This window comes from Nyctereutes procyonoides, unplaced genomic scaffold, assembly GCF_905146905.1.
Source record: "Nyctereutes procyonoides isolate TBG_1078 unplaced genomic scaffold, NYPRO_anot_genome, whole genome shotgun sequence".
Lineage (NCBI taxonomy): Eukaryota > Metazoa > Chordata > Mammalia > Carnivora > Canidae > Nyctereutes > Nyctereutes procyonoides.
This window is the reverse complement of record NW_026575122.1, coordinates 33,478,513-33,495,573: the sequence shown is the minus strand read 5'-3', so window position 1 is coordinate 33,495,573 and position 17,061 is coordinate 33,478,513. Positions and strand designations below refer to the sequence as shown.

General features: G+C 37.1%; 1 protein-coding gene across 7 annotated transcripts in view; it reads right to left on the bottom strand.

Moving 5' to 3' along the window:
• ATP2B1 (ATPase plasma membrane Ca2+ transporting 1) overlaps positions 1 to 17,061 on the bottom strand; it is a 128,361-nt gene that overhangs the window by 64,395 nt on the left and 46,905 nt on the right. For 5 of the 7 annotated variants that reach the window (XR_008665881.1, XM_055336327.1, XM_055336322.1 and 2 more), the window contains exon 2: positions 7,039 to 7,463. Coding sequence is in view for 6 of the 7 variants with exons in the window: in XM_055336327.1 (XP_055192302.1) it covers positions 7,039 to 7,246 (208 nt within the window). In the remaining variant the exon portion in view is untranslated. Of the gene's footprint in view, positions 1 to 7,038; positions 7,464 to 7,677; positions 7,697 to 7,765; positions 7,847 to 17,061 lie in introns of those variants that run through there. The other 2 variants (XM_055336324.1, XM_055336325.1) reach the window with 2 other exon arrangements.

Sequence of the window (17,061 nt, the reverse complement as noted above, 5' to 3'; positions counted from 1 at the left end):
TGTGTGTGTGTGTGTGTGTGTGTGTGAGAGAGAGAGAGAGAGAGAGAGAGAGAGAGAGAGAGAGGTGGTGGTAGCAGCCACTCTGACTTCTCTTAATGAAGGCTCCAGGAAAACTTGTAGACCTAGAAAGCATGTGAAAATTTATATTTATGTGCATTCTTCTTGGGAAAAAAACTATGGTCTCAATTTCAAAGGAGATTCCCCCCCACACCCCAATTTATGAACCATTGGTCTAAAGTCAAACTTTCACATTCATTTCCATGGCTCAGGAGCTGTGATGGGCACTAAGTAAGCATACAAAGGGAAATGAGTCAGTGTGCCTTTCTCTGGCCCTTGCCCTCAAGAAACTCATAGTTTAGTGGGGCAAGCTGACAAATAACCAGTTAATCATGGCTCGGTGTGTTAAGTATTATGATGGGGGTGATGAGATATTATGAGAATATACAAATGGAACTGGAATCCAAAATTTGGGAGATGGGAGTAGATGAGGAAATTCTAAGGTATCTAACTTGAGATCTTAAGAATGATTATGAGATAGGGTGCCTGGTTGGCTCAGTTGGTAGAGCATGAGACTCGATTTCACCGTCACGAGTTCAAGCCCCACAGTGGGTGCAAAGCTACTTTAAAAAATTATAATAAATAAAAATAAATAAGTGGAGCACCAAGAACCCCACTCGGCTACTCTGCACCTTTGTTCCTAATTTTAAAAAAGTGATTAAGAGATACAGAGTCATAGGAAGGATGAAGTACAGTACCTTAGATGAAGAGATAATAAGAGACTCAAAACAAGAGTGACCTTGGCACAATCATATTTAAGAAAACTGAAAATCCTGCTATGCCTCAAACACTGAAGAGTGGGAAAGAAGAAACAAGAGATGCAAGCAGGGATGAGATCCCCAGAAGATTTGTTAACCTAAGTGAGAGGTCAGAATTTCATTTTAAGGCTAACGAAAAACCACTGCCAGCTTTAAGTAGGAAAGTGACAGGCAACATACAGGGAGATAGGGAAAAACAGGACAGTTTAAAAGGAAACATACAGGTGGCTTGGCGGGCTCAGTCAGAAGAGTATGCAACTTTTGATCTTGGGGTCATGAGTTTGAACCCCACTTTGAGTGTAGAGATTACTAAAATAAACTTAAAAAAAATAAAAAGGAAATGGGGGCACTGGGTGATTCAGTGGTTGAGCATCTGCCTTTGACTCAGGTCATGATCCTGGGGGTCCTGGGATCGAGTCCCACATCAGGCTCCCCACGGGGAACCTGCTTCTCCCTCTGCCTCTCTCATGAATAAATAAGATCTTTAAAAATAAATAAATAAACAAACAAACAAACAAATAAATAAAAAGGAAATATATCTATTGTATTTAAAAAACAAACTAAAAACTCTAAGGTACAGTGCTCCTGGGTGGCTCAATGGTTGAGCGTCTGTCTCCGGCTCAGGGCATGATCCCAGGGTCCTGGGATCAAGTCCCACATCAGGTTCCCTGGGGGAGCCTGATTCTCCCTCTGCCTATGTCTCTGCCCTTCTCTGTGTCTCTCATGAGTAAATAAATAAAATTTGAAAAAAAAAAAAAAGGAAAAAACTAAATGCTATGCTACTTCAGACTCTATCATCAGGTACAAGTTTAAGAAATAATATGCAAACAACAAAGTTAGAAGAAGTAGTGTTGCAACTACCTTCAAAAATTTTATAAGCAATGAAAACTAGTAACCTGAACAGGTATTAAATTAAGTGTATAATTCTCTATTACAGCAGCAATAAATCTCTAGGACAAGGTCATGCAGGATTCTCAATAGAAGATTCTCGTTGGTAACTCTATACAAATATTAAAATATACATGGCTGCATATCATTGCGATGGGATTCCTTGCTGAGTGCCTGAAAGCGCTGTGCCAACCTGTATAACCAAGCATACCCATCCGGGCATCAGGATTCTTGTGGTAGGCTATAAGTCAACAATGATTCATGCCAGGCAAAGGGCTGACTTTTTTTTAACACAGCTAAAATTTATTTCCATGTGTGAATGTTAGTTTTATTATATTACATCATGAAGACCTGGTTAAAGCACACCATTACTAACAGTCTTACTTCGAGGAGTGCAAATATAAACTGCCATCTGAAACATTATGGAGACATTAGTCAGCCAGGGACAATTACTGTTGACTTTACCCTGCTTCCTACTACATAACTCTTTTGTTTCTTTCTACCAGTTTCCTTTCTTATTCCCTTTGCTTTTTTTCCTCTTACATCTAATTTTAGCAACTACCACTTAAAAGCCTAGAGTCTTACTTATTTTCCTGCCCCTTTACAAGACCATGAAGCCATCCACACTCTTACAGAATATCACTCGGTACCTGTCTTCAATTGGCATGCATTCGTTGTCATTCTTTATTTCGTGCATTACTACTGAATGATAAACAGGACAATATAGAGATGTGCATTCTAGAAATCTCATTATTAGACAGTCTTTTCTACCACCCAATATAAAATATAGATACCGACCAAAAGCTAGTTTAGAAATAAAATGATCAAGAAATAGGATTTATGATAGGAATGAATAAGGAATATAGGAAAACAATGAAGACAATGGGGGGAAAAAACCACAGGGATAATTGCATACATTTAGGATGTTGCAAGTAAGTAATTCTGTCATAAAAGTATACTATCAGATTCTGAGGATTCTAAGATAGGTGCTTGCTCTAATAGATAAAGATGAAACATGAAATGATAAGTCTTGATTTCAGTTAACCTCAAAATTTATACTTCCAATTCTTTTAAGAGTAAAGATGGATAAGTTTTTTTTTTTTTTTTTTTTTTAATGATAGTCACAGAGAGAGAGAGAGAGAGAGAGGCAGAGACACAGGGAGAGGGAGAAGCAGGCTCCATGCACCGGGAGCCCGACGTGGGATTCGATCCTGGGTCTCCAGGATAGCGCCCTGGGCCAAAGGCAGGCGCCAAACCGCTGCGCCACCCAGGGATCCCTGGATAAGTTTTTAATATGAAAATCGTATCTGGTTCAAAATACTTCTATTGATCAGGACATATAAAGTACCCTTCAAATCCAGTTAAAGGGCTACTCTGCTGGAAGACAAGCAGTGAATTAGCAGGCCAAATGGGGAAGCTCACAAATACCATTTCCCGAACAGGGCATGTTTTATTTTCTATTTTATTTTTTTAAAGATTTTATTTATTTATTCATGATAGACAGGGAGAGAGAGGCAGAGACACAGGCAGAGGGAGAAGCAGGCTCCATGCCTGGAGCGCTCCTGGGCCAAAGGTAGGAGCTAAACTGCTGAGACACCCAGGGATCCCCAAGGGCATGTTTTAAAAAGACTAATAGATCAACATTTCTTTTCACCATGAAATTCCTGCCAACAAGCACTACTATCTGAGAAGACAGAACACAGGTACCTCTCTTTGCATATTCTCAGTTGCATGAACTGAACTTTTGTTAACAGGCAGTACAACATGGGGGTTAAAAGCATGTTCTCTGTAGCTAGAATGTGAAGGTTTGAATCCCTACTCGGGCACTTAAGAGCTGTGAGACTTTGGGTAAGCCGATTAACCTTTTTGTGTTGTGGATTCCTTGGCTGCAAAAAAGGGGAAGGTTGTTGTGAGGATAAAAGGAGTTAACATTTCTAAGTGCCAGCAACAACCAATCTGACACAAGAAGTGTTACCTATTATGTTAGCTTATTTTTGTTCCCGGTGCTCTTAAGAAAGGTCTTAAGTTGTTCTTCCTCTAGACTTCATGGCAATGTAATAGCCTCATTCTCAATATTTCGGATTTTCCTTTTCCACTCATTTTTCTCTTAAGTACACAACACTAATATACTACATATTTCATTTAGTTGTCCTGTAAATCTGTCTCCACCTTGTAAAAATAAGTCAGGGATTGTTTTACTCACGAATGTATATACTCAGCCGAGAAAGTACCCACCACTGAACAGACCGGATATCCCAGCAATTCTAAGGTGCACATAGTCTTACATCGTATGAACACTGTTGAAATTGGGATGTAATTTAATTATTCACTTAACAATTAAAATCACCAACACTAACTCCTTTTTTAGAAGGTATATACAACATATGGCAATTAACAACCTAGGTCTTTCGACTCTATGTCTCAGTGAATCAATGAATGAATGAAAGAATTAAAGAAACAGATAAACTTCAGTTTTACCTCATCAATATTTACGTTCTTTAGAGAATCATTTAATTCTCATTTTCCTTGACTATAAACAGGTTATACTAACAAAAGAGTACTTATTGCCTGGATTATTTTCTTGGGCATATAAATTCCTAGCTGATTATCTCAGATAAGGATTTATTTATTATCATTTGCCTAGTTGATCAGCAACGAAATGTTCATTAGCTTTCTGAATAAATTATTTCTAAATTAAACTAAAGCTATTCTGGGATGCCTGGGCGGCTGAGCGGTTGAGCTACTGCCTCTGGCTCAGGTCGTGATCCTGGGTCCAGGGATCAAGTCCCCCATCAAGCTTGCTTCCTGCAAGGGGCCTGCTTCTCCCTCTGCCTATGTCTCTGCCTCTCTCTGTGCCTCTCATGAATAAATAAATAAAATCTTAAAAAAACAAAACAAAATACTAAAGCTATTCCTCTGGTAACAATATTCCTATGAAGGCTGTGGCTGTTTTTATTTAATCTTACAACTGTAAACGCAAATATAATGCTTAAAATGACTTTTTTCATATTCTTTATGGGAGCCTGCTTCTCCCTCTACCTATCTCTCTGACTCTCTCTCTTAATAAAAATCTTTAAAAATTTCAAAATGACAAACTACTGTATATAGCTAGTGAAGACAAAAATTAATACAAATGTTAACAAAAATTCACAATATAAGGAAAAGATGAGCAAGAATTTTCTAAGAATAAATAAGGGGGAAATATTTCATTTATTTGATAGCACAAAGCAGCAACAATGCACAGCAAATTTTGAGTGGTTAAGTGAATATTTCTATTATCCACAGCTTCCATCATGTTGTAAGAAAGGTACATAACCATCCCCTCCCCAAATTTTAAAACTACTGTAGTAAACCCAAAAATTTTTAGTTAACTTAATAAACTTCATTAATTAAACCAAAATCAATGTAAGGAGTATTGCCCAACATAACAACACAAAAGAAACTGCAGTGCAAACTAATGAAAATCAGGTCTATTAAAAATGAGAACAGACCATAGAGGGGTGTTTAATTATCAGAAGATAAGAATTTTGATTAACTAGTTAGTAGCAGAGGAATACAAAGACATGGTTGAGGGAGGTACAATTAAGTGATGTGAAGCTGAAGTTCAGTATCACTTTCTATGAACAACTATGTTGTTATATCAAGCATTTGCTAACAATTTGGTGATCACAAAACATCCAACAATTAGGTTTTAAGTTAAATGTAGAAAATATATATAGTTGATTTAATGAGTCTACCAACTGAGAACAGTGCATCAATGTTTACAAATCTCTAAAAGGGATATAAAGTGAGCTAATATTTCAAAATGAGTTTGCATAATGAACAAGCTACAAATTTTGTCAAATTACTATCTATTAAAGTCCATGGGTCTGTACCTGATTCCTAGAATTTATACCAACAACAGGGATCCCCACCACCTTAAAACAGTACAGCATATTAAGGTATAACTAAGAAGTCCATGTTTCTAGTAGTTCTGACTTAAGGAAAAGATCCAGAAAATACAGAAGACTTAACAGATCTTGTAGGGAAGAAAAAAAAAAAAAAAAAACTCCAAAAGTGATCAAGGAAGCCCTTTTTGGACATGTGTGAATATGGATACAAGCTTCCTCAAGATTATGCCACCTTAGAAAAATTAATTGCCTACCATTAAAACAAGTAAGAATTCAAATACAATTATATATATAAGCTAGTTAAAGAATTTTTAATGTGATTTTAAAAATTGTTAACAATTTTGGAAATAACTTTTTGTGATTATTTTAAATTTTATCAGAAGTAGTATGGCATGGCATGAGATGTTCCAAAAAAAAAAATGCTAAAACATTTTTGGGGGCACCAAGCTGGCTTAGTCAGAAGAGAATGTGACTCTTGATCGTAGGGTTGTAGGTTCAAGCCCCACATTGGGTGTAGAGATTACTTAAAAACAAATAAATAAACTTAAAACAAAAAAGGAAAGAAAGTCATTTCTGCATAATTTCTCTGGAACTCGCTTTGGAATATGTACTAATATACTTTAACTTTTAAAAGTAATGATTTCCCATCCTTACTAAAATCACCATTCATCATCATGTATCCTCCTCCCTCCTTTGCAATTTGCAAAAGCCTTTCTGAAACCTCCTAACCGTAATTTTCTATTCAACACGATGAATGTATAAAAGGTCATCTATCTCAAACCATTTCAAAGACCATAATGCAATGAAGTTATAATGACTTTTTCTTTTCTCAAAAAGAAACTTACTGCAAATTGAGAATTATGAAACCAAAGACTTCTTTGAACACAGGGAAATTGAACATAATTCTGAGGCTGAAAATTAGTTTTAATCAAAGGAAATGTCTGCTAGGTATAAAAAAAAACTGGCATCTAATTTACTCCATTTGCTTTAGGACCTTCTGAACTCATTATTAAAGTTTAGGTTAAAAACAACTTAGTGAGCCACTGGCTGTGACAACTATTTCAAACCACCTTATAAAATGAAGGATAAGTGAGCAGGGTTTAATTTCCACTGAATCCCCGGGGGGCTACCTAGCCTGGTTCCATCTTCTATAGTTCCAGTGGAAAAGCAATCTTGTTATTGTAAACAAGCAGCAACAACATGTACAATACAAAATATTTCTTCCCACCAACCTAAAATATCAGTATTAATTTGTAACATTATTTCCTGATCTAAAGTTACTTTAATTGAACCAATCTGATAGCTAATCCATTTTAATGTCACTAAAATTATGACATAATCATATACTAACCAAGACAATATACACAGGTTTATGGTTTATTCATGAGCCAAATTTATAGTACTCTCCGTAACAAAGAACTAAAAACAAACATAACACAACCTACCTTCATTGGGAGATGTTTTCAACCTGCTGCAAATTCCAGAGACGTCTCCATAGCTTTCTTGTATTTTTCGTAATGCATCTGTAGACCTGAGCTCCATGAGAGCCCGCAGCTCTGCGAGCGTGATTCCAAAGTCTCCGTCATGATTAGCTTCCTTCAAAGAGTTTTTTACTCCACTATATGCAAGTGAGTTGTTTGCCATGTCGCCCATTACAAGTATAATTTATTAAGAGGAAAATGTTTCCCAAAGACTCTAATTTTCACTTGATGTATTTCCAAGATGAAAATCTTTTAAATATGAAATTCTTTCTTAAACCAAACACTCATTGTATGACTTTGTAGAGCAGCATCAACAGCATTTCCCAGAGAAGTATCTTGACCTTTGGCCCATGACTAGTTTCTTCGGATCAATCATGAGATGTACACATCTGTAAGAAAATATTTAAAAGTTAGTAAAATCCCTCTCATAGTATTATGCATACAAGCATATTTTCTAAGTATCATCTGGTAGCTAATCAAAGTACATCACTTAAGTATAAAAAGATTTTTAACTGTTGTCTCATGCCTTTATAGTGTTTTGCATGACAAAAGATCAAAGTATAACTCCTAAATAAAATTGTATTTCAAGATGTTACATCTTACCATTATTAAATGAAACTGCATTTCACATGACTGAATTTTATGTTCCATTCAGTGTCACTGTTATTAATAGTTATCACTCAGCACTTACATTCCAAGCACTGTTTCTTTAAATTCATTCTCTCATTTAATCATCACAATGTAATCCCATGAGATGTTATTACTCCTTACTCTACTGAGAATAAACTTTAGAGAAAGTGAGGAGTTTCTGCTGAGCTTACAAGTGCCTTAAAAAAAAAAAAAAAAAAAAAAAAGGATGAGCTGGGATGTCTCCAAACCCACATTCCTTCTAATACGTGGACCTTTGTCTCCAAACCTTTCATACAATATAGACCCTCAAAGGTCAAAAAACCACAATGAACAATATGCCTGCCTGCAATTCTCCTTGACCACCTGTAACATTACCCTCTTGGCTTTCTGAAACTATCTTCCACCATGATTTCTGTCCTGTATCACCTCAGATCTTCCCTAGACCAGCTATCCCAAGAAATTCTCTACCCCTTATCCCTCTTTATCATTACTCTCTCTTTGCTGGCCTTTAGTATTACCTAAAATTACCCTGTTCCCTTATTTGTCAGGTTTGCCCATTCGTATATCCTGGGAATCTAGAACCATGCCAGGGACATGGCAGACATTTGGTATTTAACCAATAAATGGATGCATTAATTTAATTTTCCCTATAGTTCTTTCAAGTTCTCTTTGTACTCTAAGTCACCTAAAGATGAGTGTTCAACTCGTCTCTATCTATGTCCTTTAATCCCCTCAATCTTAACATGCCCAACACTGGATTCATCTTATTCTCTCAACAGGGAATTCCCTTCCTCAATCACCATTATTCTAATCACCTGGGCTTGAAACCATCAGTTATCTTTGATTCCATCCACTTTAGCTTCAGTCAGTTACTGAGTTAATTCTTCCTTTGAAAAGTTCCTTTTAGGCACCCATGTGGCTCAGTCAGTTGGGTGGTAGCCTTCAGCCCAGATCCTGATCCTGTAGTCTGGGATCCAGGGATCTGCTACTCCCACGCCTTTCACCCCACTCGTGCTATCTCTCTCTCTCAAATAAAAAGTAGATTTTAAAAAGTCCCTTTTATATAACCTGTCTTTCTGATCTTCCAATGCCTTCTCCACAAATTATAATCACTACCCCCCAATGTTCTTTCTCATTCTAATTTCTGCTTTATCCAATGGTGTGCATTTTGCTGCTACATATAGTTTTTGAAACAGGCATCATGCCACTATACCTAAACTTGGTGAAAATACAGTCCTACTGCTCACACCTATTTATTAGCACTTAAGCCCAAACTCTAGTTTACCTATTCAATCTCTCTTCTTCCCCAAATACCTCTTTCCCCCATATTTAATAAAATATTCAATGATTGGGAACTAGAAAAGAATACTGGCAAGTGCAATTAATCTTCATGTATTAAATTGTTATGAGGATTTTGCAAATCATGGTATGTGGTTCTCATACTTCAATATGCATCAAAATCACCTCCAGGGTTTAGATTCAGGAGGATTAGGATGGGCTCCATCATTTACTTTTCTAACAAATTCCCAGGTGAGACAGGGGCTATCAGTCCAGAGAGCACACTGTGAGAACCAGTGGATAGGAAAATGGGCTAAAACTCTGAATTCATACCAGGTGGTTGAGGAAAAATTACTTGCCTTGGGGTTAAATATGCATGGACGGATATGATAGCTACAGATTCCAGGAGACATTTTTTTTTCATAGCCTGTTTCCTCCCACTTCACAAATCCTTCTTGCCTGCCCAATTATTACCAATTTTATTCATCTCCGAGGCAAAGTGGGTTCCCTCCTACTCACACATCAATTATTATAATAACCCAACTCCAAAGACTAGAGAGGGTGATTATTTGATTATCTCCTTGAGTTTCCACACTCAAAATTTGCTGGCATCTGAATATCACACCAACCTTAAAATAAGTTATTTGTTGAAGAGATAAAATAAGATTCCTAACTAAATCTGTGTGTTGAGGGCATGCATGTCATCAGTCTCTGGTTTCTTCCAAAAAGAGGACTCTTCCTCAATGGTAGCTTCCTATCCCATGAATTAGCACTGAGGTAGAGTAGAATAAGTTACCTGGCAGATTTTCCAAGAACAACTGACATATGTAATCTCTTCATCTTTCTGCCTTCTTTTGGGAGCCAGATTTCTGCAAAAACTCATACATTCTGGTCTGAGTTATTAGGGTAGGGGCAGATCCCCAGGTTAAAAAAACCTGCTACTGTTCAAAGCACCTGGGTGGGGTAAACTGATGTGTTTTGGGTTTGAGTGCAGAGCTTCACTGTTGTCGCATAAAAACCAAATCCTCCATTTCAGCTTCTGTCAATATTAAAACTAGTATTTTTATTCTTCTCTGCCAATCGGTGTTTTTTCTCCAGACAGAATGCAAGCAGAAGAAAAGGGTGTTCCTGGGTTCTCTTTTTCTTGACAATTAAGGATACAAAAATAGAGCTAGGATCTGAATTTCTATTTGTGACTCAAAAGCCATGCCTCTACTTTGTCTTCATGTTTTACTGGGTTCAAAGAGAAACTGTCACAGGTCAAAAAACAGTCAAATAATACCAAATGTACCAATTTATATAATAAAAGCAGACTTAAGACGTTACAGTGGATATCTGTTATCTGCCAGTGCAGTAGCCTTTCCCGCACTTCTCAGGACTAGTCCCCACTTTTCTTTCAGGGATCTGCCCTTCCCTGACTCTCAATGTAGTCCCTATGAGGTTCCCTCCCACATCCAAACATTCGGGCCACGATGAAACCCCGTTGAAGAATGCGTTGAAGAATGCGTGGTCAGGATGAACCCGAGCCCCCCCCCCCCCCCCCGGTTGAATAATGAAGAATGCACGTATGACCCAACAGGGGCAAAGGGCAGGAAGGAGGCTTCTGTGTGACTCTGGGGAGAGACTTGTCTTTTCTTACTGAATTTCAATCTGAGATGTGGAAAGCCTCTGCGAATGGATCCAAAAGGGAAGGAGAGACGGAGGAAAGGAGAGAGGAAAGGAGAGAGGCAAGGAATGTGCCTGTCACTGCTGGATCACTTGAGTCTGCTGGTCAGTGTCAGGTCTGTCCTTTCTTTGATTTTCTTAGTAATTTATCAATAAATTCCCTTCTGGGATTGAGGTTTCTACCACTTTGCAACAGCTTTTTAAGTACATGATTATCAATTATGTCCAGTTCTCCCACTGTTTAAAGAAAGAGAAATCAAAGCAAAAGCACCAAATGCAAACGAGACACTTTCCAAAAGCGGACTAGTTGAATTTACAATTACGTACAAGTTATACAGCAGGCTGGTTCTGTATTTCTAGATTGTCTATAGCCTCTTTTACAAGTTTCCTTTCTACTTTCACCCCTCCATCCACCGAACTAGTGAATTCACAAAAATGCTTAGGACTTTAAAAAAGTTTTATTTTTTGTTTGTTACAAAATGACAATCAAGATGGGGACATACTATTTGGAACTGAGATAGAACAGAAAGTAGAAGATCTGTTTTTGCTTCTTTGTGTTGCCTAACAGATTCTGATCTTCCATTTGAAAAGTTTAAGAAGAAACTACTATGAGGATGCAGAGGCCCCCAAAGCAGGGGCGGGGAGAGGGGGATATTTTAAAGAAAACACATTGCTACTCTATGGAGGCCTCTTGGTCCACATAACTTATCCCTGAATCCCTACATGGCATCTCTGGCCAAGCCACTACTAGTCTTTGGGGGATTACAAAAAAAAAAAAAAAACAAAAAAGGAAAGAGGTAGTTTAAGACTGGAGTTAGGCAAAAAGTTACATTCTTCAAAAAGGAGGGTAAGATGGATTTCAACTGACACATAAGCTTTACTATGAATGAGCAGGGCCCTTTGAAGAAGACCAAAAAAACCTGTGAGGTCCTACTAAGTAATGAGTGAAGCTCACAAGGAGACAGCTTTGTTAGTTACAATTTCAATTCCTTCTTTCAAAAGAAACACTTGTAGATCATGAAATGATTGTGTGGGGCGTTCGTTATCTAGACTCAACAATGATAACCACAAAAAGCTGCATATCAGAAAAACTCAAAGAAATACAGGGCAATAGTTAAGTTATGGGATGAAATATGAAGCTGGATGAAACTGAGCACTCTAAAAATATTATATAGTAACATGAGATTCTTGCAGACAAGATACAAAATATATGCCTCCATAACTAAGTGTACTATAACAAAGAGGAACAACCTGCAAGACATTACTAGGTTCCTAATTCTTGACTTCTAAACCATTGTTGGTGATTTACAAACAAAGAAGTGATGTTTCTCTACTCCGCAGACAGCTTGAAGGTAGGTAAGCCAGCAAATGTTAGAGGATAGAACTGGGATCCAGATAGACAGGTAGGAATGAGAGGACACATGAATTGTCACAAAATGCACTAACTTGATGTTAGTTAACATGATCTAAGTGCTTTCCACTGGGCCCCTGAAGAGAGTATGTTCTTAGGTAGCAATGACAGGAGCCTAACACCTATAAAGATCAGTAACAGACTATTCCGCTTCACCTTGGACAAACACACAATAACACTGCCGGCTCATTCATAAAATAGAGAAACAAATACAGTACTCACCTCTTTAAATGTGTTAATATATGTAAAACTATTTGAACTTAGCTTGGCACACAGTTAATCATAAACATGTCAGCGATTTCTATTGTTAAGAATATTTACAGACCATAATCCTGTTCTCCTCAGATGAGGGCTGCCCAGCCATTTCAGATAAGGAATGTTTAAAAAAACTAAGATTTCCGGACGCCTGAGTGGCTCAGCGATTGGGCTCCTGCCTTCGGCTCAGGGCTTACAGCATGATTCTGGGGTCGGGGATCCAGTCCCAAGTTGGGCTCCCAGTAAGGAGCCTGATTCTCCCTCTGCCTATGTCTCTGCCTCTCTCTATGTGTGTCTCATGTATAAATAATTTTTTAAAACTTAAATAAAGATTTCTAAACCTAGAGGAAAAGCGGATTCTGATGATAGTCTAATATAAAAGCAGCTCTGCTATACAGATAAAACATGATGACTGGATCTATCAAAAAGATGGATAAATGAATGAAAGGTACCAATTTTTATTTGTATTACACATAACAGGCCCGCTAGGCTCTGCATTGGTCTGGTATGAACACCATGAACTGCATACTGTAAAAGAGTTAATAATAAAGAGAATGTTAGGAGTCAGGAAACCAGTACATTGAAGAAATAGAGAAAATTTAGTGCAGGGGAGGAATGTGATAGCAAACTTCAAACATTTGAAGTTTTATAGTGTAGAAAAGGGACCAGATGTATTCATGGCCTCTTGAAGACAGAAATAGAATGAAATGAAGAAAGCTACAGAGAGGTAGTTTTTGGCTACCAACGTCAAACTCTATAACAAGTCATCAAAAACTGGAATAGGTCTGTAACAGTTAATTTTAAGGAAACATGACTGGTCACAGGGTACTCAGATACCTGGTTAAACATTATTTCTGTGTGTACCTGGGAGGGTGTTTCTGAAAGAGATTAGCATTTGAATAGGTAGACTAAGTAAAGCAGACCGCCTTCCTAGGGTGGGTGGGCTTTGCCCAATGCAGACGGGCAGGGTCTGAACAGAACAAAATAGAATGGGAATTCATACCAAGGCTGGGCCCACAGAAAGAAAATGAGACCACTGGCTTTCTAGGGTCTTTAGTTTGCAAAAGGCAGATAGTGGGACCGCTCAACCTCCATAAATGTCTGAGAAAATTCCTCATAATAAAGCAAGCATTGTTTGTATATACTTCTGATTGGTTCTGTTTCTCTGGAGAACCCTGACTACTAAAGGGCCCCTGGGTTAAGTGAGAACTCCCTAGCCTTGGAGTTGACCAAGCAAGATACTAAAAGAATTATACGGAAGGATGCTCAATACCTGGAAACAACCCGTGCCCTTTTTGTCACAACTCTAATCTTTAAAAATCCATTCTTAATTTAGAAGGTAACTCCACAGGCTAATGCAGTAAGCATGCTTTATACATATACACAACTGACGTCCTGTTCTGCACTCCATTCACCATGGATTCCATTTATCTTTTAAAAATAAAGACTCATTTTAGGCAGGATTGCTTCAAACACAACAAACCCCAGGGGGGAAAATATTTCTTGTGTGTAAAGTATGAAAGATACCATCTAATTTGAAGATCTGCTAATTGCAGTCATAAGCTTAAGGAAAGTCATGTGGATTAATTTCAAGCCTAAATTTAAACAAATTAGTTATAAATCAAAAGTAATGTGTTAGAAGCCAATCCTTTCGCTTAAACTTTCATTAATCTAAAATATTTTTAAAAGATTGTATTTATTATTTACTTGACAGAAAACGGGGGGGGGGGTGATTGTGCACAAGTAGACAGAGTGGCAGGGAGAGGGAGAAGCAGGCCCCCAGGCTGAGCAGAGAGCCCTAGAGGGAGCTCAATCCCTGGACCTGGGATCATGACCTGAGCCAAAGGCAGATGCTTAACCTACTGAGCCACCCAGGCGCCCCTTAAAATATCCTTTGAATCAACTAGCTACAGATCCACAAGTAAGCTTGTTTTCAAATCCTTCCCAATGCACAATGAAATTTCAAAACATGAAAAAGTTGTAGTACTAAATCTTACTCTTCAATTTTCTAAACTTACAGATTTTGTAATTACTTCAGAATATGAAGTTATTTTATTTCATATATTCTTTCAAAAATTTTTGAACAGTTTTCTTAAGGTATCTACACTGAAAGAGCTAATGAAATGTCTGGGTTTTCATTTGATATACAATAACTTCAGCATTAAGTCAAATTTCTATTTACTAGCTCTAATATGTCTCAGTAAATTTTTAAAAATTAATATTTACAAAGGTTAACTGATTTTATAGAAACACAAATTATGGATCTGAGGTTTAAAAAAAGCTAAAGCTAAAGACGTTATTTTCTTCACTTAATAAGAGAATTAAGTTTCTAAGTCAAATACTGATCATAAACAAGTCTTAAAGCCAACATTCTGTTAAAAAATGGTTACAAAGGAAGAACCATAGAATTTAATGGCCAAAAGTGATGTTGATCAAATCCAATTGCTCATTTTATAGCCACTGAAACCAAACACACATAATCATCTACTTCCAAAAAGAATATACTTATAATAAAAGAGAGCAAATAAATACTCCCAAAAATCACTAAAAATAGGAGTAAAAAAAAAAAAAAAAAACTTAAGTCAAGGGGTAAATCATCACAATATACAGGCTGTAAAGAGGCCACTACCACCTAAATAGCTGGCATTGTACTTCAAAGTGGATCGCCACACCCTAGCTGTTAGGCACAACATCTGACAAAAAGCTAAAAACTTGCTTTTGACTGCAACCTTTCAAAAAAGAACACTCAATCTCCATTTTCTTAGTTTCTTTTAGCATAAAGATTAATCCAATTTCCTTTGCAGACAAGTAGTTGTGAGGAGAGGGATAACTAAGCTTTTATAGCTGTTTCTCTCTGTGGCTGCTATTAGAATTTTATTGTCAGCACTATCTCTTAAGTGAAGAAATCTAGCCCAGCACACCCTGCCCCACCCCACCCCATTAGATAATAGCAGTGACCTTCAGACCTCAGGCAGGACAACCTAAAACTCACCACCTTAAATGTCCCTGCAAGGTTCAGCAGTATTAACTACTATATAAGTAAGCCTAAATTTAGGCCCACTAAACTTAAATTTATTTAAACGCAAAAATCAATGCCTTATTCATCTTTGATCTCCATACCTTACCATGATCATTCAAAATAGTCACTTTCTACAGAAAAAAAAAAATTATCCTGATTCACACCTGACAAATGTAAAGTCTTCCAACAATTAAAACAATTTTTAATAGAAGTGATAAAAATGTACTGTAAACTACTAAATATAAAAGCACTGATGTGTAATATCAGATTAATGGCAGAAAGAAGGGATGGCCTACCATCAAGAGGCTGCATATCAAAGAGAAGATACCTCAAGATCATGGATGGTCATGTATTTTTTATAAAATTTTGTTATGCTCAAGTTATGTCATTAAAACACTCCAAATAACCAAGGGATAACTCAATTTTAGCATTCTTAACTCACATTTATTTTTTAAGAGGCTTAAAGAAAGCATACACACTGCACAAAGGAACATAAAGACTATAAAGCCTGTTGAGAAAAGTAATTTATATCAGGTGAATAAAGAATGATACATAAACAGGATTAAATTCACCAAACATGATTTCGGTTTTATAGAACTGATAAAACACAGAAAATAAACATTGTCTACAATGTCTGATTTATTAGTCTCACAGGATTCATAAATACCGTCGCTGTGTCTGAGATGACTAAAATTAGTCTCACTCCCCTCAGTAAATTACTTACCATCTACCCAGAATCTTCAAGAGGCAGAGACTAAGTACACCACTTGAAGGGCGAGCTACAGCTGCTGCCAGCGATAAATTCAGCACCATCACTTTGGCAAATCTCTCAGGGTGGGCAACAAGTAGATTAGAATGGTGGAGGCACTAATTTGTTCTTCTATTATAGCTTTTATTGCACAGCAGCAATGATTTGTTTACCTCTCGTCTTCCCCAATGAACTGTGAACTCAAGGCAGGATTTGTGGTATTTTAATTTTAACCCCTCACACTGTATGGAATACAGTAGGTGCTTAGTGACTATATTTGATCCTGAAGCTAAAAATCAATTTGAAAAACAGGTTTTATAACAGTAAGCAAGGACAATTTAAATAGAGCAAAACAAAACCTCATAACCCTATGTTTAAAATAATATGCTAAGTACGCAGGATTAGTCAAAAGAAAGTCACAGTATTTGAGGAGTTTCCAAACCGCCTTGATATGTAACACATACAAATGTAACTTTCTTTTCAATCCTTCCAGACAATATTAGTTCAACGTATTTAAGATTTTTCAAATGAGCTATATACAATGACTGCCACAGAGCAATGACTTTTAACCAGGGTCTTAGATCCTTGAAGCTATGAAAAGTAATAATGCTGAGTTTCAATATTTCAGAAAGGCTGGAGTAAATGATACAGTTGCTTGAGAAATAGTTTGCTAGGATTACACTAAATTAAAGTTATACCAAATCAATATGGTAATAAGGTTAACAATTACATATAAATAATACATAAAAATCTTACCTAGTTAGGGCCACTGGATAAGACTCGGAATCTACCATCTTTTCTGAAATTTACTATTTCTACTTCATCTTCAACTCAAAGATCAACCCACTTCACTCTAGCTTCTTCCGTGCTGCAACTGAAACTACTCTTCAAGGTGACCACTGACTCGTCTTGTTCTAAATCGAAGGGACAAATGTAGTCCTTCTTATCTAACCTACTGACCTTTGCCACTGCTAACCACTC